Source organism: Abramis brama (assembly GCF_963993115.1).
Source record: "Abramis brama genome assembly, chromosome: 15".
NCBI lineage: Eukaryota > Metazoa > Chordata > Actinopteri > Cypriniformes > Leuciscidae > Abramis > Abramis brama.
The window spans coordinates 22,408,245-22,433,954 of NC_139977.1; the positions used below are offsets into that span (position 1 = coordinate 22,408,245).

The 25,710-nt window shown below is 37.1% G+C and overlaps 1 protein-coding gene across 1 annotated transcript in view; it reads left to right on the forward strand.

Moving 5' to 3' along the window:
• Nucleotides 1-25,710, forward strand: part of LOC311096899 (transmembrane protein 132C) — a 150,355-nt gene that overhangs the window by 107,434 nt on the left and 17,211 nt on the right. Inside the window, exons 4-5 of the mRNA XM_084136313.1 lie at nt 5,170-5,356; nt 17,717-17,860. Coding sequence (XP_083992439.1) covers nt 5,170-5,356; nt 17,717-17,860 — 331 coding nt within the window. The remainder of the gene's footprint in view (nt 1-5,169; nt 5,357-17,716; nt 17,861-25,710) is intronic.

Sequence of the window (25,710 nt, forward strand, 5' to 3'; positions counted from 1 at the left end):
CATTGGTGTCAATGGTTTCTACAATCTACATAGGCTTACAATGCTTTTGGGAAACATAGTTCTGTTCACTTAGAAGATTTTTTTCACTTTTAAGATTTGTTCATGTAAGAGTTTTGTTTAAAAACGATTAGTTTACAACCAAAACCAGGGATTATTATTGCATACCGGCAGTTCACATCAACTGATGTTACTCTTGTTTGCTTGTAACCACTTCTTTACACTTGCGACTACTTTTTTTATATGTGATGGGGGTGGATAGATCAGCATTCATCAAAGTGATAATTTTGTCAGACATTCTGGGATATCTCAATTACCTGCAATTATATACAGAATTCTTAAATATCTTTAGAAGAGTTGACGCTACGAACCATGTAAACCTTAGCAACTGATTCTTTATCACAGTTTTTTAAGCAGTTTAATACTTTATAAATGCACCACTGTTTCCCTCCACACACAAATATAGGCTCTATTAACTATTTTCTGTAGGCTGATCCTCTCCTTTCTCTTATTCTCCTCTTTTGTTCTGACCATGTGAACTCCATCTTTAGACCATAAAGTGCTTTAGTGAGCATGATGCAGGTCAGGGCCCCCATGCCAGCACTGTGATTGAGTTTCATGCTTAGCCTGTTGGGGGTTCTGAGTGTCCAGTGTTGCCTTCGAGAGGGAAATGAGTGGAAGAGGCGGCTGGCAAATCCTCCAGCAGGAGGGCGAGGGCTCGTCTTTGGCGTGGCTCTTTCACTCAGCCTCTTCTGCAACCTGTGAAATGAAATTCCAACACAGCTTTACTCAAAGCTGACGCGCCAACTGCCATTACTTCCCCGGCTTTGACTTTTATTTCCCCGAGCCGTGAGGTGCCAACCACAGCGGCTTTGTAGTAAAATTGATTCCATTCGTTTGATGTATCATTGTTGTCAGTGCTAAGCAGATCACCACTGTGCATGAATATATCCACCCTAGAGTCTCCACAATGAAAGCTATTTCCATTTTCTACCCTTTTTTCCTTCTCTCTTTCTCTCTCACGCCATTTCTACATGGTTGTGTAAAATGAGGGAGGCACGCGGCCTCTTTGAAGAGCTGCTTTTTTGGAAAATTCAGTCGAAGAACCCTTTTGAAAGATTGGGATTTCACATACTCCACTTTAAATATTAATTCTCCACCTCCTGTAGCCAAGCCCTTTGTCATCAGATCTATACATTCCAGCAGAATTTCACTCCTCCTGATGATTACGTGCAAGTCTATCTCGACGAATAGCGCTCCCCTGGCTTTCTCTGCATTTTGATATGTTTTGACATAACAATCCATTCATCCTAGCAATGAGCATTTGAGCACCTGTCGTGACTTCACAGAGAAACTCTCGCTGAGACGTTCCACTTTACATTCCTGCTTTCACAAAGTACTCTTTTTGTGGTTTGAAAATATGTATTCAGGCTTCATTTTTTCGCTTTCTGTGTCTGAGATGATTTTCATATTTGCTGCCCTTATAACCTCTACTGCATAGCATAAGATTGTCGAAAACTCACTCAGTATAGTCTATAAACAGGTAGAATGCACACTAAACTAAGTCGTACACTCAGAATTCCACCGTAAATTTTGCAGTTTCCGCAGGAACCCCCGTCATTCATAAAATTGCCTGCCACTTATGTTTGTTTCCTCAACTTTTTGGCTACATCTGCTACCAATATGCTTGGTTTAACACATCTCACCATTTTTAAATCCATTTGGCAAATTATCCCACAAAATCAGCTGCAAAAATACAGAGAATTTCCCAGATTCCATCTGCTAGCAAAAAGATTTGAATCAATCAGCATTAGCTTTTGATGGTGTGGAAAGGTTCACCTTGGTGAAGAGATACTGCACTTCGCCCTCTACTGGACACATCTTGACCCTACTTTTGAGCCATAACGGCAGTCCTAATCCTATGCAGGTTTGATTCTCTTAGCGTTGTTGAATGAGAAAACTGCCAATGACCCATTACAGTGTTTGATCTAACAGGGCTCTTCAGAGTATTCATTGAAGTCATGGAAACCAGTGTTTGCAAGATGGATACATTTATTTTTAAGTGCAACAAAGCTGTCAGCTGTGTTTCTCACAAAATTCCTCTCTAACAACAGAGCCTTTCAGCTGCCCATCTTCCTTCAGCAACACTACATTAGCACAAAAAATGCTACTTACTTTAAATAGCCTTTTTGTGTGATCATGACATGTGCTTTATCAAGTGCCTGCTGGTAGGCATCAATTTTTGGCATTGCAAGACCTTTTGTTTTTGCAGTAGTTGTTGAGACAGCATTTTCTTAGGGTCAGTCATTGTTATGTGTAGTTGTAAAAGGAATAGTCCACCCAAAAATGTATATTGGTATAATTTATTCATCCACATGTTGCCCATTTGATGTGCTTTCTTCATGGAACACAAAAGCTGAAGTTTAGCAGGATGTTTACAATGCTGTTTTCCATACAATGAAAGTAAATGGTGATCAATTTTCATATTTCAAAAAATTACTTGTGCACTACACTCCAAATACATTGTTTACAGAGTTAAGATATCCACAGCAATAGGAATATTTGGTCACACTTTAGATTAGGGTCCAATTCTCACTATTAACTAACTATTAACTGTGACTTTTGCCTCAATAAGCTCCTAATTACTGCTTATTAATAGTTATATGGTGGTTGTTAAGTTTAGGTATTGATGAAGGGATGTAGAATATGGTCATGCAGAATAAGGCATTAATATGTGCGTTATAAGTGCTAATAAATAGCCAATATCCTAGTAATATCCATGCTATTAAACAACTAGTTAATAGTGAGAATTGAACCCTAAACTAAAGTGTTACAGAATACTTTCTGTGAACAGGAACTTTATTTTGACTTCAGAAGATTTTGAATATAGTGCAAAAGTGTGCAACACTATTATAATACTTTTATGTGGCATTTTTGTCAATTACACTGTCATTGTATGCAAAACAACATGAACATCCTTTCTAACAGCTCCTTTTGTGGTCTGCGGAAGAGAAAAATCATACAGGTTTGGAGCGAAATGATTCCTTTAAGGATTTATAACCTGACTTTAAGTCTTGTACAAAAGCCTTTTCTAGTCTTGAGTTCACTTTTCTGCTACTTACAGATAATGTCTCTTTAAGGAATCTAGAAATCAAATTAACTTACACCATGTGTGATCTGGTAGAAACTGGCAGTGTGCGGCCCCTTTATTATGTTAAGTCTCAGATAGAACGTGTGAAAACTGATATGATCATCCAGATTTGCTTCTTCAAGATATCCTGCCGTCACTGTTTCCATGACATTGAAATCAGAGAATCCAGGGCTTTTTGGAATGAAAGTTATTAGAACTGCTGGTGACAGGAGGAAGATGTTTTGTTTTGTTTTCCTGAAGATTCGGTTAAGGGGGACTGTACTTATGCAATGAAAAAAAGGATAATCATATCTCTCTGCCTCTTTCTCAGATTCAGACACATCAAGTCAGAGTTGCGAAGATCAATCAAAAACCAGCCTAATGACCAATAAAACCAGTCCAGTATCAAAACACAATATGTGTGTCAGATTTTAGGAATGCCTACTCATTTGTTGGCCTACTATTGCTAAGTTTTTTTTTAATCATCGTTATAAAAATTGTTATTGTAATATGTTTTTTTATGTTTTTGAAAAAAGTCTCCTATGATTACCATTTATGATTACCATTTATTTAATGCATACATGCAGTAAAAATACAGTAAATACAGTCATATTGTGAAATTTTATCATTGTAATTAATATAATATTAATATTGTAATAAATGTAAAAATATCTGCTTTGTATTTTAATATATTTTAAAATGTAATTTATTCCTGTGATGTCAAAGCTGAATTTTCATCATCATTACTCCAGTCTTCAGTGTCACATGATCCTTCAGAAATCATTCTGATATGCTGATTTGGTGATCAAGACTCTTTCTTTATTTTTATTAAAACCAATGTTAAAAATGGTTGTGCTGCGTAATATTTTCGTGGAAACAGTTATAAAAAAAGTCCAGGATTCTTTGATGAATAGAAAGTTCAAAAGAACAGCATTCATTTGAAATGTCTTTTGCAACATTATAAATCTTTTTACTGACAGTTTTGATTCACATTCGATACATTTACTACATTGTAATCATAACCACAGTTGGTCTGTCTGCTTCCATAAAAAGTAGCATCCATCTTACCTGTTTTGATTAGCAGAAGATTGGCTGTTGGTTGGTCAGGAATTCTGGCATTCAAATTTAATTTGTGTGATATGTCAAACTTCAAACTGCAGGACAAAAAAAAAAAAAATCTCTCTTGGGAACAGTTTAAAAGTTGCTCAATTCAATGGGGAAAGCTGTAACCTTGTTAACCCTGACCAAAGTGTGTGTTAGAGAAAGTATTTTTTTTCTTTCTGAAAGTTGTGTGTAATGTCAACCAAAAATCATAAATTATATTTCTCCCCCGTATTGATGAAATTACAGCATTGAGAATAACACGGTGACCTTACGTTTTTGTGGATGTGTGAGTTATTTGTAGGGACCTTGTATATTGTTCTGATTTTGAGGGGAAAAGAATATAGTTTATACTAATATAGTAATATAGTTTTTTTGTGTGTGTTCCTGTCATGCTACCAGGTGTGGATTCAATTGCAGTTCCATATTCCACATTTGTATTTTGATAGTAGGAATTTTTCTATGCCGTTTTGTTTTAACTAAGTACTGTGAGGCCGGAGCAGCCAGGCTGATCAAAACCAGGTCTGGGCAAATCAAATAGCTTTGGTTTTATTCATTGTTTTTCAGCTTTGTTTGCATCACAATCAGTAGAGACACTGTTATGCTCTGCTTTGGAAATCTTTTCTGAAAATGCTGTGGCGCTGGACCAAAAGTAAATTGCTTTTTTGCTGTCTTTTTTTATTTTATTTTTTTTTGGTTGCTGCTGGGATGCGTTTTTGTTGAACTAAAATAATGAGAGTAAACCACCACACACTCACACCCACATACGTCGCATTCTACATCCTACACACACCAGGTGTAGAAAAACAAAAGGGTCGATAAACGGCCGCTTGACTGCCCTTTCGTCCATTGGCAGCATGCACAAAAATATGCCTTTGAGCTTGCATTCAAACATTTTGATATTACTCGTGAGTCGTGACCATTTCTTTTTCCTATGTTAGGGTGGAGGCCGGTTTCCAGAAGGTTTTACAGGTGGATCTGGAGGTCAACGGGTTGTTGGATCCTCTGGGAAGTCGCTCAGTGACATGGCAGATTGAGTACCCCATCTCCCGGACCCTCTCAGACGAGATCCAGACCCTCATCCGTCTGGCACCACATGACCTTGGCGGCATCGTGCCATTGGCTATGGTGAGTTCTGATCAACTCATGTCTTCCATTCTAAACAAGTCCAAGAATGCAATACTGTTCTTTTGTCTTTTTATTGTTACTGTTTGCATATAATATAAATTATTGCTGCTTTCAGGCATAATATAAGATGCATCACACAGGAAAGACAGGAATTGTTGATGTGTCTTTTAAAGCAACAGTATGACTAGCACTTTAATTAGCTCTAATTTGCTTAATTGAGCGTACAATTTGCTTTAAGACGGGTAATTGGGTCAGAACCAAAAGTATTTCATTTAAAATTAGAGGAAACTGCGTGTGGCCTCAAACAAATAATGTTAACTACTAAGATAATAAGGATTATTTCAAGATATGAGTTGCCTGGGCAGTCACAGCCGGAGAAGTGTGTGTGTGTGTATTATCCAATGTAGGCGAGTTGATTGAACCCATGTGCAGTTTATTATCCCATGGAACATATACAAAAATAAACAAACACTTGACTTACTGACAGCAGGTTGACACAAACAAAGCTAGACAATGAGGCAATGGAAAACAAGAGGACTATATATACACACATGGACTAATGGCTAAACAAGACATACCTGAAAGCAATCAAATCAATGAACCATGAAACCACATGACAGGATCACATGAGTGGAACAGTGAATCACAAAAAATGTATATGAACCAAAACCTAGAACAGACGTGACAGTATGTGTTTGTGTATATATATATATATATATATTTTTTTTTTTTAAATAAATTTAGTTTTATTCAGCATTCTTTTTAACTTTCTAATTATCAAAGAATCCTGAAAAGAAATATGAAGCAGCACAACTGTTTCAACATTGATAAGCATGTTTAAATGATTTCTGAAGGATCATGAGACACTGAAGACTGAAGTAATGGCTGATTTGCCATCACAAGAATAAATTACATTTTAAAATATATTCAAGTATATAAAGGATGAATTCAGGTTGATTGGGACACTTTTTCCAAGTCATCTTAATGGCAAAAAATGTCCCAATCACCCTGAATTCACCCCTATTTTAAATAATAGTAATATTTCACAATATTACTGTATTTTTTATCAAATACATGCAGCCTTGCTAAGCTTAAGAGACTTCTTTAAAAAATCCTACAGACCCCAAACTTTTGAATAGTCAAAAATGTCCAAATGCGAGACAGTTTTAGATTTAAATATTTTTTACACATGGATAAATTTAATTATGTTTTTACTACATTTCTGGGGCTTGAAAAAGTGGTAGTTGCACAGATTGTCAATGGAGGGACAGAAAGCTCTCAGATTTCGTTAAAATATCTTCATTTGTGTTCCGAAGATGAACAAAAGTCTTACGGGTTTGGAAAGACATAAGGTTGAGTGATTAATGACAGAATTTTCCTTTTTTGGGTGAACTAAAGGCTTATGACAAACTTCAGTTAACTTTTTGTCTATCTCAAAGTGTTTTTAACTTGGACAAACAGAATCACATTTTTTTCCATACTGTGTATTGACTACCAATGAAGCATGGCATCCGGTCTGGACACAAAATTAGTCTCTTGTCTAATGGACATTAATCTTTGTTATATTTAAACCAGTGGCACAGGTATCTGCCATAGACACAGCCATACTTAAGTTGGACTCAATTGCCATGTATCCATTAAATCCTACACACGTTGATGTAGCTTAAAGTAGAACACGGACAGCATAATACTGCTGGGCGTATGTTTGATTTTGACATTGGTGGGGTCATAAAAGTAGTCCGCAGAGCACCAATTATTCAATTCTGAATAATGAGATGCCGGCTGTTACCAATAAAATTATCAGAGCAGCTATCTTTACACTGAAAAACAGTGCTTATCTAACCTGAAAAAGCAAACGGTTATTCAAATTGGGAATAAATTATGTACAGAAAGCGAGCAAAGAACATTCTCCATCACTGAAACCGTCAATGACTTTAGCCAGTCTCTCAAAACCCCCCGTTATGATCAAAGAAGCTGACTACACTGCACTATGAATCTCTTACAGTACATCGTATCTGCACCTGTTCAGCGCACGCTAATCTCTAGAGTTTTCTGCTAATTTCTTCTGCACCTGTGGCTAATTTAAATGCCTTGGTTTTAAAGCTCAATGCTGTTAAAAAAAAAAAAACATGTTAAGAAATCTTTGATGCAACCTTAGCAGATCTACATGTAATGCTGTAATAGACACTTTCATTCATTTTTTACATTTCACTTTAATCACGACAGTCGAACAAAATTATTGCTAATTATTTAGTAGTCGCTGGGTATTGGTAGGGACATGACCCTAGTATCCCTACTAAATACGAAGCCCCTACTTCTGTGTGATATTATGTACACTTTCATTCGCTAAACTATTGAAATGCACAAGCAATGAAATGCAGTATATAGATTATTTATATATTGCTACATTTTTGTTGATTTCAGGGGATTTTGTGCTTTGTGTGCCATCTATATAGAGTGCGAGTTTCATCTTTTTAAATAAAGCGAGAGGCTGAGCCAAGGAGAAAAATAGTTTTTGATTAGAGATGGGCTACACATCTGCTCTTCATCGGCTTCTTTTCAATAGGGCGGTATGAAAAAGATGATTTAATTTTGATGTAAAAAGGTTGGTCTATTTTCTGTTACCTCACAAACAGATGAAATCTGAATGCCCACTCTCATTAGCTAAAGCGTTTTATCTTTCTTCTTTCTCCCGACTTTCACTTTGGTTCTTTTTTTTGCATAGCACCTTGAATTATATCAACCTGCCTCTTTTGCAAAGCGTTTTAATTGCGTCTCACAGTGCGGCGTTCTCACACACACACACACACAGCCGACGGCAGCTTTTCCCCTTGTCCATAACGATGACATTGCCATCACCACACCTTGTTAAACTTAATCAAGACTTCGTTAAGCCGGCAGAGTCAGCGGTCAGCTTTAATCACCCAGAGCTCGGCGATCCTCTCTCCCTCTCTCTACCTGTCTAATGTAGAGGAACTACGCAGATTGGTGTGACAGGAACAATGGCATACGATAACAAAGGCAAGAGACTCCAATCCGTTCCATCGGAGGCTTCTGCTCCATTAGAATTCGCTTTTTCCCCTCTCGCGGACACCGGCTAATTCTGGCCTTCCAGCTGTCTCTCCGGCTTCATTAGAGAGGACAGCCCCGCTCCCCACTCGATGGCCAAACAAGCGCCATCAGCCATTAACGTAAACATAGTCCAGCTATACAGTAGTGGCGAAGGCGGAGAATGATGTAATAACGTTGTAAAAATGATGCCCTTACAGCCTGAGCTCGACACCAGTGCATTTCACACAACAATCACGGCCGCAGACAGCGAGACAGCAGCCACCAATCACTTGTGTTGTCTGGCCCTCTGACGGAGCGCATTTGTCTTGAGCTCTCTCGGAATGCTGGGAGAGCAGATTGTTGTGTTACACAGCAGGAGGGGATCAATGTAATCACATCACTTTCAACTTTTTGAATGAGGAGATGCCCTAATAGGATTTGGCAGTGCATGATACCCTCAAAATGCAGGTAATCTGTTCTGGCTCATTAGGATGCATCAGCGTGTGTGCTTGCTCTCGCTCGCTTTCTCCCTTTATAATGTGTGTGTTTGTCTGTCTTCCTCCCTCTCTGATTCTATACCTCACAACTTTTGAACCAAGTTTACTTAAGCTCCTTGTAATTGGCCGATCAGCCCTCTCGAAGGAAAATTTGGGTCCCCACTGAGCTTGTTTTCTGTTGACTATTGAAAGCGCTCTCATTCTCGTTTGCCACCCTGTCTTCTCTCAGTGCTCTGAGAGTTTGTTCAGAGAAAAGGAAAATCAAATAAATTGCCAAGTTGGAGGCATCTCCCTTCAAACCCTTCTTCTGATTTTTTTTTTTTTTTCTTCCAGTATTTGTTTTGTTTGGTTCTTCGTAGCCTCTTGGCCTTAGTCTTGAGTTTTGGTGTGTGTCAGGCTTTACTTCACAGCTCATGGGTTTCTCTGTTCTCTGAGTGTCGCTAGCCTGCTGTTTGTCTTCCTTCAAGTCTGTTTGAACAGTGTCCTCTGTAAACCTCCTACAGGACAAGGTAATTCCTTTTCCTTTGTGTTCTCTACAAGCTGTAGGCCATATATCAGGCAACATTTTTGAACGACTCATCAAATTTACATGGAGAACCGTCTGCTAGTGGTTCTTTTGTTGCTGATAATTAGGATGCACTATATATCGGAACTTTATTGGAAATTTAATTGTGCATTATCATTTCTCTTATTTATCTAACACTCATTTAAAGTTCATCTTTAAAAACACTAATTTATTATTTAGCAAATCTAAGAAAGAAATTTTAATCTAAATAAAAAAATATATATATCCTTTTTCATACTGTACATTTGTATGCTAGTCTAGTGTACTCTTATATATTGACAGTTGTACAGTTTTTGTCATCCAGAAAAATTTACGAAAGGTATTGATGTCTCTTCCTTTTGTAGTAGCTGTGTCAATTGCTTGTGTATTATGTACTTTCTTCCCAAAAATTAGTTCCAAAGTAATTGGCTGGAATTTATTTTTGTCCATAGTTCAAACTGTAAAGTGCTTCACTGTTATGTAGTGTTGGGTTCGAGTCCACCTCAGTCGTGTCAGTCGAGTGCGAGTCTTTAACCAGTCGAGTCCGAGTCACTTCTGAGTCCAAAAGGGCCCCGAGTCCTAATCGAGTCCGAGTCCAACTAAACAATACTGTATTTCAATAAGTCAAGAGTCGAAAATGCAGTGGTGAGGGGACAGACCTACAGTCTTTACAATGGCATGCACTGTGTGTAAATGTTCTACATGTAATTTCCATAACTCAGAGCCAACTTAAAACTATTTTATTTTTGAATGCATTTATGATCAACAAATTGCATTATTGGAAGTTTATTGTATGGATCTATGTTTTTAAATTGATTTATATTTTGGTAGGGCTTTGCTCTTCCTGCCTATATACACGAGCCACACCAACGCACAATAAGATACGAAAGAGAGCTTAATTCGGCATTAACGCGCTGACTGATCGGTGAACGCTTTCTGTAAGCTTGAGTGTGTGCACACAGAAACTCGTCTTAGACAGCTTACAAGCATCGAATTGATTGTATAAACAGGCAAGACTTAAAAACACATACGAATGATTGACTTTCGTGACAATGCAGTACTGACCCAATCTGGCCAGTGACAATTACGTCACCTGTCCCTAGAAAATTTCACCAAATCCTTGGACTTGGAAGGACTCTGGAACATTTTTCGGGTAAAAATACATCCGATTCAGTGACAAGTCCAAGTCCGCGAAAAGTTGTACTCAAGTCCGAGTCCAAATTCGAGTTCCACAACTCTACTGAACAACACAGAAAGGAAACATGTCCATTGAGACTGGTCTACCAACCAAACCAGCATTAACCAGCTTAAACTACATGTAGCTCATCTGTTCTTTTCAGCAGTTGTGATCTTTAGAATGCATTTTGACATTTCTGATCTTTGTCTGAGACCAGCGACCTTTTATCTGAGCACAAAACAAGGAATTTATCCTTTTACACTGTGATCCAAACAATTTATTATGAGAATGTCTTTGAGAAAAGTCATTTAAACTCTGCAGTTTGAAAGTGTGCTCACCGTTCCCCAGTATTTGAGATTTGTCTGTATTATTGCTTTATTTACTGTTGATGCAAGTGTTTCTCTAGAACCCCCTGCAGCACAGGACTGTGTAGCACATGCAAGAACACAAAGAGAAAAAGATAGAAAAAAATTGTGCAGTTGTCTAAAAGAAATGCAAGTTGATTTGTGACTGCTGAGAGATTAAGATGCAGACAGAAGCGTGTTTTTGTGTGCGGCGGCTGGCCTCGGTAAACCTGTGCCCTGCCAGTGAGCCGTGGGGATCGATGGTCCTCGCTGCACACTACCTCATTACTATCAGCATCTCACTCTCTCCCTCCCTTTCTCTTCACCGCCACTGGGCACACGACTGCTGCCGCCTTATCACACTTATCTGAAACTGCCCATGTATTCATTATCCCTCACCTAGAGGCCTGCACACAACGCAGGGCATATGGAATCTGTACTTCCACATTTCACTGCCCCAGAGTTGCAGGAAATGAGAGAGGCAATGTTAGATTGTTAGATTGCATCTAAGTTTGAGTTTTTAGCAAGTGTTAATTTAAAATAGTGGTGAAGGAGTTTATCCAAGTTCCTATATGGCTGTACTGTTTCAATATTAACTCACAAACCCTTAAGAGCTGCAGGTTGCAGTAGAAATAGACAGATAATTGGTTTAACAGATTTAAAAAAAAATCATCAGTTATTGCTCTTGTAGTAGATTTTTCCTAAACCTAACTATCTGGGGCGTCTCCAAATCGACACCCAACTGATCTTAATATCTGTGGCGTCTCCAAATCGACACCAATACCTTTATCTGGGGCGTCTACTAATCGACACCCAATTCCTTAAACTGGGGCGTCTACTAATCGACACCCAATACCTTTATACTCTAGCTCTTGCGTCTTCAGTCGACAACTGGCCGAGTTTCTAACTAACTTGCTTCCCTAAACTAGTTTCCTGCGCAGGAATAAATCGACAAACAGACCTGCAAATGTCCTTTAAATGCTTTAATCACGGCCAGGAGATCTTCCCGAGCAGTTCTCAGGGAATCTCTCCCAAGAAGCAAGGCCGGAGGATCTCAGACAAATTCCATTGAGAATCCCACTGGAAAATACAGATACAACAGTTTTTATAGAATCGAGAAAACAAATAAGACTAACATGTCACCTTCAATATGATTGGTTCAATTGGTTCAAAAGCCCCAACCTTTTTCCTCTGTCACTGGCACAAGCAAACTCTGATCTTGTGATGACTTCATTTGTTAATCACAAGATTCTAACAGACTGTCTAGTTTCATTTCCCCTTTCTGTATTTATACACATACAGTCAAAGTCACAAGTTTTCCCCAAAGAGTTTGGAAACATTAAAAGCATATGAATGTTGTTCCTGCAAGAAAAACAAATGTTAGTTGATTGATTAAAGTTGATTAATTAAAGTCCATCACACTCTTCAGTATCGAGTCTCGCAATATTGAATCGCCTCCCTTCAATGGTAAAGTACTTATTTTTGTAGTATTTGCCAAAATTACTAAGGTCTTGTCCACACTAATACGTTTTTGTTTGAAAACGCATCTTTTTCTCTCCGTTTTGGCCTTCCGTCCACATTGAGATGGCGTTTTTATGAATGAAAACAAAGCTTTTTGAAAACGCTCTCCAAAATGGATAAATTTAAATAGGTATTTGAAAACGACGACGCATGATTCATGTGTATGTCATGTACGTCATGTGATGCCTATTGTACCAGTAGATATTCATGTTTATACTGGTATTGTGCCTGTTATGTGCTATTCACTTTCACACAGTTGCTAAAATGTTACTTTGCACACTCTTCATATCACAGTCGCAAAGATGACAGAAAATGTACATGTGCAGTAAGGCGTTTTTTTTTACGTTTCAATGTGGATGAGAAATTTTATGAAAATGCCGTTTTCAAGTGTATCCGGATTAATGTAAACGTAGCCTAAGCCTTTTATGTACTATAGCATTATTAGTTTTGCATATGCTTAAACACAAATATTGGTCATAAAAAATGCTTTTTTAATATGTTGGTCTCTAGTTACCAAGCAGTAGAAGTTGTCTTGTTGGTGCAGTGGAAAGGTATTATTACTGAGATGAAATACTGCTCCCTCCCTTTGTGTTTGGCATGATTCAAGGAGGAGATGTTCCTGGAACAAGCTTCCTGTCATCTTATCACCAGAATTTGATCTTTGGGGCCAAGGTTAGGGCTTGAACAGCGTTCATATGAATGAGGGTAGCTCATATGTTTTAAGGGTAGCTAAGGGTTAGGGAATGTGTTTTGCCTATAATTGTTTGATAAGAATGTTGTTCCAGGGCCAACAAAAAAAATCTTGATCCAGGAACAATTTCTACTGGGCTAAATCATGCTCTTTCTATGAACATGCAATGTCATGAATAATGCAGCATTTACAATTTAGCAATGGTAGAGGAGATATCCATTTTATGCTCGTGTCCTCTGTTCATAATGGGTCTCGTAATTCCTAGAAAGAGTGCTTATATTTAACCAAGCAGTGAGGTGGAGAGGCCTTGGATCATGGTTTGATGCGAAAACGGTAGCACAAAACTGTGATTATCCTCATGCTAGCGGCTGCAGAGGGATGCTTGGCTGACCCAGTGGCTGTAATATGTTCAACGGCAGCTAAGCGTTTGCTTCATCTCTTGGCGCTATTACTGAAATCAATAGCCATCTTCCTCTTTGCTCCCTGTTTGTCTCCACTGTTGTGCCATTTTATCAGAGGCTCTGTCAGCAAGACTCTCAGAGGCAAAAAGGCTTCAGCCCTTGCTGCTGAAGAGCTGGGAGGACCTGCGGTCTTGAAAAGAAAAACAGCTGTCGATCGATGGCTCTGTAATGGCATGTCTGCGGCATCAGCTGTGAGGATCCACATGGGGTGCCAATGCATTCAGCGCTGCCTGTCCTTGAACGTTAGACACCGTGTGAGCCGGCGTAGGTCCACCACAATCTGAACCAATCACCTGTGCTGATATTAACCCTCCGTTCCCTGACCTGCAATACCTCTTTAGACCCTACAAATGCTGCCCAAAAAGTATAATGGCCTTTTATCGATTTACCTCCTCCTCTTTCTCTCTTTCTCAAGATAGTGTGAAGCCATTTAAGAGTAAATGTGTGTTGTAGAAGCACTGCCCTCCCGTAGAGACGGCCTCTAGGAGAGCGTACGCCAGCCCAGCCTGTTCTTGAAACCCAGCATCCACGCATAGTTAACACTAATCAGTCAGCGGTCCAGGGAGCAATGTTTACCGACAAGCCAGGCAGCAGAGGATGACAAGACTGCATGAATAACACATTGTGCTTGGATTCATCGCCCTCCCTCTGGAACAGAAGCTCATAGGAGCTCCAGAGATGGGGTTGGGGGAAGGAGAGGGATGGTGTGTTTCAACAACTGGAGCATCATGATTGGGGGGAGGACTGTGTGAGTGTAGGTGGACGTGAACTAGTGGTATATTAGTTCTGCTGGTTCTCATGCCACACACATCAGTCCTGCTGTCAGAGTAAATCTTCCTTAATTTTCGAGCCAATGTCAAAAGCATGAGAAAACTGTACTTTGCATTGTGGCGCTTGCCAACATAGCAATCCCAACATCATGCCCATTAACATGGATTTTTATTTCATTTGTAGTATTGTTTTTTATATGTATATATATATGTGTGTGTGTGTATGTGTATATATATACATGTATGTATATATATATATATATATATATATATATATATATATATATATATATATATATATATATATATATGTATGTATGTATGTGTATGAAGAGTTCAGATGCAAAAGCCTCTAAGTGCCATCTGAAATTTTCTTCTAGAATGATCATTTTTATCAAGCTCGTATATTTAAGTTCAATAATTTCACTTAAATGGCAATGCAAATTACCTATTAATTGTCATTTAAGTGAAATTACTTAACTTAAATATACAAGCTTTATAAAAAATGATCATTCTAGAAGAAAATTTCAGATGGCACTTAGAGGCTTTTGCATCTGAACTCTTCATATACATACATATATATATATATATATATATATATATATATACATACACACACACACACACACACACACACACACACACACACACACACACACATATATATATACATATATACTGTATATATACATATATATACATATATATATATATATATATATACATATACATATACATATATATACATGCATATATAATGCATTAATATTTTCTATAAAGTTACACTTAATATCACAAAATATTAGAAATTAAAATATTTTATTTTTTTAAATTAATTCAAGAAGTAGTGTGCTGTTAAAAAGTGTTTTTCTTTTTTTTTTTTTTTGGTCAGGTCTTAACACATCACATTTTCTTCACAAGCCTGTGAGAATTTAACACAGACTTATGGGACTTTCATGTGACTGAATTGGATTAAGATTTGCTTCTTACTGTATGTGTATTTATAAATTTGGAGAGTCTGGTCTATATTACTTTTTGGAATATTGGAAGGGTAGAGTACTGTAATCCGTGTGTACCTGTCCAAACATTCAAATACGCATCATTTTGCTGGTGGATAAAAAGTTACTTTTCATTTTCTTTTCTTTTTTTTAAACAAAGTGTTAGAATCTTTGGGTATAAGTTTCAAATCTGATTTTTTTTTTGGGTGATATTTCCCTGAGCAAAAAAGTTTTTTGTTTGTGCTTTCTGCCATGTGAGTCAGACGGTGGAGGCAGGTATGTATTTCTCAAGGGTCAATGGATTTGACCTGTGTGGTTTAAAATTGTCCTCCCTCGCTGAACTGAACTCACCTTAGCTTTGTTTTTTTTGCAGAAAAAGACATCCATCCAAGTCTGTGGCATCACAATGAGAGGCTTTCCACCGCTTTGCCTGTTTTACTCTGGAATTCTGTTTTTAATTCACGGCGTAATCTTCAGGCTTGACTGAAAATTAAATTGTTCGGTTTTAACAGCCGGTGAATGGACACATTGAAAGACATTTGAAAGCACTTTGTCTGCCGAACATTGTCACTGAGTTCTTTGAATTCCTCTGAGCAGGGAGTGAGTGAAAGGGGGAGAGCAAATTGTAAACACTTCACCCATCCCATCCCGTTGAATATTTATCAGAGTCATTTTCCTGGTCTTGATAAATTAATTTTTTGACAGCAAATCAAACACAGGTGATAACTCCCTGTCAAAATGTCTGAGCGTAAGGTTTGAATACCAAGCTTGTGCTGCTCAGACTACATTCCTGTTGCACATTTACATAATTCTGAAATCAAGGGAAACAGCGTATTCAAATTCTACTTCAGAAGTAGACAGCACAGCCTGTGTTAGATAGAAAATAATGATCAGCTGAAACGCATAAAGGGAAAGAAAGGAAGTGGCTCGTTTATCCTCACAATTGTGGTGCATTAAAGTGAAAATGATTGAAATAAGAATCAGCTGCCAAGTGAAGCCTGAAGTAGGATCAGCCTGGATAAGAAAAAGAAAAAGTAACAGAAGACCTCAGTCTTATTAACAAGCTTGAAATTTCATTATCCACAGTTCAGGATTAAATAATGTTATCTGTTTTCTCTAAAGGAAAATGGCGAGAGCTGTGACAAATAGAAGAAAAAACCCTATGATGAAGAACACAACCTTGGCAGAGGGCTTCTTTATTTTGGTTTATCCATCTCAAAGTGCCACATGGTTTATGATAAGGGCAGTTGTGAGCCGTCTCCTCACCCATAGCCCCAGCCAGCAGGAAAAACACAAGTCAGACTTAAATGATCTGATTACCCATCCTTTGGTTTGTTTAAACAGTAGATTTAACACATGGATGTGCTTTAGATAAGATTATAATCAGAGAATGGATTTGCAGAAAATGTTAATTAGCTGTAATTTCTCCATAATTATTGGATATTTCTGTGAAAATAAGTAATAATGTGTTTTCCGTCTGACATTATCTATATTTTAGGAACTTCCCACAGTGGTATTGATGTTTAAGCATCATTTGAATCTTTACTACTGGTGCTTCCTCAGGCAATCATCACTATTTCTATTGCCCATACGTAAGGTTAAGGATCTGGGTTAGTACTATTATGTTAAATTGTTAAATATTATTAATCATTTAGCTTTTTTAATGCTTTTTTTTTTTTTTTTATATGTATACAAATTATTTTTTCATATTTTTGTATATAAATATAACATGTAATACATATAAATGTATGTTTTTCATTTTTTTCATGAATCAGAAATACTAGTTTTGCCTGTTTGATAAAAAGGAGACTAAACAAATCCTGCAGACCACCCTGAACATTCCTAGCAACCCCAAAGAACATTTTAAAACCACTCAGAACATTTTTGCAACCACATAGCAACGCCCTAGCAATCACCCACAGCTCCCTGTCATAGCAGAGTTTTTGCATGGGCAAGCACTCATATTTTCTTCTGAATGTGTGTACAAATATTTTTTCTTTCTTTTTGATGTGGCTTCATAGTGAAATGTATTACTGGGTGTGTTTTTCATGTGAATATTATCTAAGAGTGGATCAGTTTCATAAAAACAGGATGTGTTGTTTGGCTCTAAACAGACCTCTCCATTTCAGTCCGAGACTCTCTAGAGCTGATGACTCTAATTGAATGATATGACTCACTGGGTTAATAGCACGACTCAATGTTGGCGCTGAAGAGCTGGAGCTGACAGAATGACGAATTATCGTGAATAATCACTGGTGAATTTTCCTGAGTTAACGCAGTCTGATTGATCTGCCCTCTGTGTGCAGGAGACAGAGATCCTTAACACCGCTGTGCTCACTGGGAAGACTGTTGCCATGCCAGTGAAGGTGGTCACCGTTGGAACCGAAGGTACTGTGACCGATGTGACCGAGTCGGTGGAATGTCGCTCGACGGACGAGGATGTGGTTAAGGTGGGAAGGAACATGCACGGTCACTTGAAAAAACACATATGTGTGGATGTGTGTTTCTTCAGCTACTTTCACCAGTTCACACTTACAAAAAATCAGATTGTGTAAAAGTATGCGTATTTGGCGTGCTGTCCGAGGGGAGGGCTCTGAGCTCAGAATCTGGCCCGAACCCAGAGTACTCCCCCCATATCTCTGGTTAGGATAGTAATCAGGCGAGGAACATAGGTGAGACGGCTATGTATACAGATGGTGCCCAACCAGAATGCCTATTACCGCCGCGCCAGCCGCCGCGGCGAAATCACCGCGGCGAAAATAAACCAGCCGCATTTCAAAGTCGTTCCCGAAATGACCGCCAGGTGGCGCAAAGGGACATTGTGCAAATCAGCAGCAATTGCCGTATTTTAAAATGTAAGTGGGTTAAATATAAAACCCTAAGCCTAATAGGCATATTTTTCATATATATAAATAGGCCTATAAGACTACGACAGAATAGAACTAAAGATAGAATCAATTTTAGAACTGAAAAAATAGAATCAAAAGTTAAAAATAGAAACGATATTAGGAGCAATGACGCTGAATATTTTTACTATTCTATTGAGGAATTAGATAAATGAAGAGCTCTCGTGAGCGATACAATTGCATAGTAATTTATAGTGATTTCAAAAGCAGTCCTTAAAAAAAAAAAATACATGGAGTAGTGTGGCATAAATTTTGAGAGATTACGCGGAACGCGTTTTAGTTAAGATCCTGGTTTCAATGCCCTTAATCTATATTGGCTTGGCTACTGCTTTAAAAAAATGTCACAACGCGTTTTGAGATTGTTTTGAATTAAACATTGAAGTTTAAAATGTAGTGTTTTGGCACACCAGGCCGAGTGGCGTTACGCATTGTTCAAAAATCAGGTTTTATTCTGGCATGTTGAATTGGCGTTAGAATTTTTTTTTTTTGATTTATTTGATTTATGAATTTAGATTTCGTTAGATTTTTTTTTTCTCATAACAGCTAAAATAACTTAATATATGCCTTGTCTTAATATGACCTACTTAATATAGGCAATAGGCATATAATAGCCTATATAATAAATTAGCAAAACTTGGCCACTAAATATTTAATTTTCAATTAGGCCTATTTGAATTATCACAATTAAAGTTTTAATTTTATTAAATTGAACAAGCGCAACAATCAGCATTTAATCAAATATTCTAAAAGATGTATTATTAATAATAATGTTATTTCAACATAATATTTCGTTATATCATAATATCGTTTTGTCGACATAATATGTGTGCGTGCAACAAGCAAGATGTGTATTTAAATCCGGTGATGCGTGCATTGATTTTTATCAATAAACTAGTGTTTTCTTGACGATCGCCATATTTGTAGTGAACGCACCTAGAGATAAATGCACATAAAGACATAATCTGATTATCAGAGAGTAGCCTTTTCTTTTCGTTTTGAATTATTTCGTTTGAAGGCATTTCAAGCTTTGTGTATTTGATGTATTTATCATGTCTGTGTGAGGCATACGCTGAGTTTCGTTAAGTTAGGATGAGATGCGCTCCAGCTGACGTGCAACGCAAGTGACCGCGCGGGCGCCTCCATGATTAGTGTCTGTTATATTTGCTTCTCTTACTTATAAGAGTTATAGGCAACTTACAGGCAATTGGTTGATGAAAAATTGGTTAAAATTAAGATACAATTTATAGAAAACGAAATTCACTTTAAAGAAAGGTTTTCTACTGAACAAAACTTAAAGTCCACATGAATTCAAAATTGACCATATTTACTTTGTTTGCCTAAATTGTTAGTTTTGTGGTGAACAATTCATCCATGCAAGTCAATCCACACAAAAAATTTTTTTGGCTTTGTAATCTTTAATCAAAATCTGAAAATGCCCCTCCCCTCTGCATTGGAGGACCTTCCCTGATGACGTATGTTTGACGGCTTGGTTTGGGAAACGCTTAACCACTCCCCTCAAACCGTTAGTCTGCTATGAGCGAGAGATGGAGAGGAGGAGCGCTAGAGTAAAACCCTGCCCTCTGTTCAATATTCCTTTTCACTGGGAAATACGTCACAGCACTGGAGAAAAGTCGTTTGCAACTTCCGGTTCACGCGGACTTTAATGAAGTGGTCAAAATCATGTCTGACCCACTCCATATCCATCTCTCGATATAGCCTAATGCATCCTATCTTAGGCTACTCGTGCTGTTCACTTTTCATATTCAACATAGATGGAAAAAAAATAATTAAATGAAACCTTGTAACGAATTCACACTGTAGGGTAGACTGTGTACAGTTGAGACACCTTAAATAAGTTGCGTTCGCAGCAAGCACAAGTTGTGATTTTTGCTGTGCACTTGCATATTAGTGTCAGCTGGGAAGGAAATATATAACAGACCTCTTGGAACTTTAATTGAATACATAGCGTTGGTAAAGCATACTGAAATTACATCCCTACAAATTTATTAGGCCCTACTGAAAATAAATGTATCGAATTTAAGCAAAGTAGCCTAAATGTTAAGACTGTAAGCCCTTTGCTTTTTACTTAGCCTATAAAGGACTCTTACAGCCGACTTTGTGTTAATATAATTTGTAGAGGATTTTTTTTAACTCAAACACTAACACTGAAATAAATGAAACTAAATTATTATAATTTTTTGGCACAGACCACGACGAGTGGCGCTATGCATTGTTCCAAAGCCAGGTTTTATTCTGGCATGTTGAATTAGTGTTCGACAAACGCGGCGGCGCGTTCATTTGAATGAAGAGCGCTTCTCGCTCGTGTGAGCGAACACACACTGGAACGTTAGGCCATGTCGCAACGAGTGAATCGTGGCCGAGTGGTTGAACTTACGTTATGATCATTTAGATGACACGGGATCGAATCCCGAACTAACTTAGACTATTGATATTTTTATATTAGCCTATTAATGCATTTTATAGTCTATTGTTGATGCAGAGAGATTTGTCTAGTTCTAAAACATAGTTTTTTGCTTATAGCCTATTTACTAAATAAAATCACCATGCATTTCCATTTTACACTAAGGAACAAATATTATACAATGACTTTACTTCTGTAGCCTATAATAATTCCAATCGTAATTTCAAAAGCAGTTCTGTTAATATATAGGCCTATATATATATATATATATATATATATATATATATATATATATATATATATATATATATATGACGTTTAAACGACAAACAATAAAATCAGAACCAGTATTTGCGTTCATGGTTCCAGTGGCAGTAATGCATCCACGGCTTTTCAAAATGTCACAAAGCGTTTTGAGATTGTTTTGAATGAAATATTGAAGTTTATAATGAAGTGTTTTGGCACACCACAACAAGTGGCAAACTCTTTGTTTTGTTTTGCAAACTCAGCTAGCCTGTGGGGGGTTTGGAGAAGGCAATAGTTGCTTTATCGTGGGGGTGCAGGACAGAGGTGTTAATGTTCCGTCTTTCATATGGAGAGTGTCGGAGCCAGCCTGATGAGCAGGCAAAGGCAAAGTTATTTTAAGGTTTAATCTCAAAATCTCCAAAAGTCCATAGCCTATGTACAGTAGGCCCTATATCTTATTAAATTATATATTGTAGTTTTATTGATTGTATTTAAAGGTTTTCCACACACAATTTCAATTTAGCAGATACAGAGCTATTTAATTCGCGACCCACCTCGTTTTATTGTAGGTGAATTCAGCAAGGCATGTTGTATCTTTGAAGGAACAAAAGCTATTTGTTACAGTTTTTTCTTTCGTGATTTGTGTGGATGACACACAGCGACATATACAGTATTATCAGCTGTATGGTGTTTTTTACGCTGAAATGCTTAATTTCGAAAAAGACCCGCCGCGCGCAGTGAGGGAGACCAAACTTACTAAAAAAATATCCAGCGCGAGAGAGGCAAAGAAAAACGCCTGTTCTTAATTTATGTTGCTTTGAACTTTTTTTTCGTTTTGTACCGTTTTCATTTTTTAATTTAGCTGCAATTTCTTTGACAATAAATTTAAAATGTTTCTTATTTTGCATCGCAAAGGGAATAAACTCTATCGAATCGATGCAACCCTGTTTAAATAAAACTGTCCCGACACTTTATTCATACCTTGAAATGTGCGATGGGTTTTCAAACTTAATTAATTTTCTTTTTCTTTTACATTTTCATTGTTTATTTTTTAATTGAAAGCAATACTGTATTGAAAGTATTTTTCTGATTTGTTCGATCTGTTTTGGAAAATGTCTACCGTTGCTATGGCCGGGTATTACTGTCAGTCATCTCAATCTCGTGAATGATTCACACACACAAAAAAACATAATTTAGCAGATTAAAGACGAGCTTCATCATCTTCATTTTCTGGTGCAATCGGCTGACAGTCTTCCTTCATCAGATATGTCATAGCGTGCAGCGGCTCAACTGGAATGTAGCAAATTTATGTTAATGTACAATTGATAATTAAACAAGATGATTGACTTTAATAAACAGATGCATATTTAAGCATCATGAACGGAAAAACATAAACACTGTCGCCGGCTATACTGAGATTCGATCTCAGATCGTTTGAAGCTCCGAGAGTCTATTGTTAATGCATTGACCACAGATATCGTCTGAATAGCCTAGGTCTACTATTTTCTCTGTTTTAAAAGTAAAAAAAAAAAAAAAAAATTATGTCAAAAAATAAAAAAAGTGTTTTTACAAGACCTTGTGCTGTTTATTTATTTATTATTATTATTATTATTATGCAGATGTTAATTCAGCCATTCTGTTGGAAAAAGATTGTCCCTAATGTAAAATGGAAATGAATGGTAATTTTATTTTAAAAATATAAAATATTTAATAGCCTATAGGCTATAGGAGAAAAAAACAATATGGTGTAGCAATATTTTAGAACTATCAAATCAAATTAATAATAAAAAAGTAGCCCATGTTTGTTCGGGATTTGAAACGTAAGTTATAGCCTACCACTCGGCCACGAATTTGTTTTGTTTTATTTTGTTTGAAATGTATTTTTACATATTTTGCTTTCGTTAATGTTAACCAATTCTGAGCATAATAGGCCTATATTTTTTCCCTAAAAGTTTGTTTTATTCTCTGCTTTGTTTGTTTATATTTTAACATATTCAATCAGTCTCATTTTTGTTCAAATAATGATTTTTTTTTTTTTTTTTTTTTTTTTTTTTTTTTTAAATAAACAGATAGGAAGCTTACCTTTTAAAATGCCGCAGTTGCTGCTGTTTTGCCCTGTCACTTGCCCGGTATAGCCTATAGTAATTTCGCGAACGACTTTGAAATTCGACTGGTTTATTTTTGCTGCGGCAGTAGTAATAGGCATTGTGGTTGATTATTTATTAAAGAATTCAACTGATAATCATAACAACGTAAGCCTAATTCTGAATATAAGAAATAATGCTTAAACCGACTAACATCGGTTAGCCTAGTAACTGCAAGTCCTGAAAATGTTTTAATTTTACGGTAAATTATTTTAATTTATTTCACTGTTATGTTTCAGTTAATAAATCTACAAACACATTAAAATAACACGAAGTAAATGACAAGTAACCTATTGACATAGCCTTTCTAAATTATAGAAAAACTGGGCACACAATGTTAACGTGTGTCTACTTTGTTTAAATTAAATGAATTTGAATTCGTTTAACCACAATATTTATCTTAAATTTATCTGTGACCTCAGCTCAGATTACTGCCGCGGCAGATTACGGCATTAAAGAGAATAAACTGACACTTTTCAAAGTCTGTGATTACAGCGCCACTCAGCGGTAAAAGGCAGCAAATACACATCCCAATTTTGCCGCCGCGGGAACGGCGGCGGTAAAAGTCGCATTCTGGTTGGGCACCATCTGTATATTCATTCGGTTCACGTGAAGTCACTGTAGCTTTGCGCCGCCATCTTGACGGCCGACGGTCTCAATAATGCCTGCAATATGTTGTGCAGTTAGCTGCAACAACAGCCGAAAGAGGAACCCTGAACTGGTATTTTATTCTATACCAAAAGTAGAGAGAGGAGAGAATCATTTATTTAAAAGACTTGAAGTCTCATGTTGGTTTGTGGTTAATTATATTTCCATTATACTCTCAGTGGCCAACATTATACAGACAGATATCGACAGATAATGTTTTTTCTTCATTTTATTTGTTGGATCTGTTTAAATGCACTTTATCATGGTAAGTTGGTAAGATTTGGGGTTATTTTGAACATAACTGTCTGTCTGTTACTTAATACCTACCTAAATCTAATACATATTTTTCTTAAGTTCATAAAGATATTGTCTTCGTCACATGCGCTTTAGATGTTATTTTGTGTAAGTAACGTTAACGTTAGCTCTGCAGACGATGCATAATCTCAGCCTTGAAATGCATATTAAAGGACTAGTTCTTCCAAAAATGATAATTCTGCCGTCATTTACTCACCTTCATGTGCAAATCCTTAAGTTTACTTTCCGTGGAAGACAAAAGGAACATTTTTGAATATGTAGCCTAATGGAGACTCTTGTCGATGTAATGAAAGTGAATGAGTAACGTTAGCCTACTGGGGGCTGTCACGCAAAAAATAATAATAATAAAAGACAAAAAACATCACAAAAGTATCATAAAAGTGATCTAATACGACTCGTCCGTTATATTAATATCGTTATTTATTCATATGATAGCTTTATGTGACGAACAAACTGCAATTTAAGTCATTACTGTATATTATAATCACTGATGAGCTTTACCTCTTGATAGCTTTTAATCGCAGCCGAATCATTCAAAAAGATTCGACTCGAAAGATTCTTTCATTTCGATATTTGTGTGTATTAAACCTTCTCTATAATTGAACATCTGTTCTTTCGGAAAGATATGGCAGTCTTTTGTGATATTCGGCTGATGTCTCTGGCTGTGCTGATGCTGGTGTCTCTCTGGACTCGGATTAGATAGATTCATTCATGCCAGCCGAACAGTTGCAGATTCATAGATTCATTCATGACATCGCCTCGACTCTCATGAACACGCACCATGAAACTCTATGACTTAAGTATTTCTATATCATGAAAGGCCAATTGGGGCAAGCCTGGGGCAGATAATAATGGACTAAAGAAAACTGGGGGTAACAAATAAGGATCGGAGCCTAAAATTGAAATTTTCTCCAGGTATCTCTGTCTCTCTCTCTCTCTCTCTCTCTCATTCAAATAGGCAGTTTGGGCGGCCATACCGGGCGAGTCGGTCGCAAATATGGCGGCGTTCTATTTGTAGTGACGTAGGTGGCATCTATGAATACTGTACATAGGCCTCTTCTCATTCTGAATGTATAGGCAATTTGAACGTGTTCCTCCTGAACTTTGTTAATAAAACATCATGTATGAGCACTTTTAACCCTGTGGATTTTTGAAAAAAACTCTTCGGACTCTCCTTAGTTCGTTTAATTTGTCCTTTTGTTAAATGTTTTTATACACCACATCACAAGGTCTCACTAATTTCTAATTTCTAAAACCAATTAGAAATGAATCATGGTTTTCATCAAAAGACACAAGCTGAAAGAACCTGCAGACACACATGAGTATAATTTTGTAAACAGGATAACAAAAGAGAAGACTCTACACATAGTGTATTAAAACAGCTATATTAGATTTGATTTAAAGCACTATACATTCCACCGCTCTAAAGGAATGTCATTTGTCGGTTGTTAAGCCAGAGGCGGAAAATCAAAGGGATGTTAAATTCAAGCATTTCTGAACAAGCTTGTGCCTTCCACTTTCTGCCATTTGGGAACAAATATGAGAGCATTTTATGAGGGAGAAAATGACAATGTGTGCGGATTTACTCCCTCCGGGTTTAATTATCTGATGAGGACCCC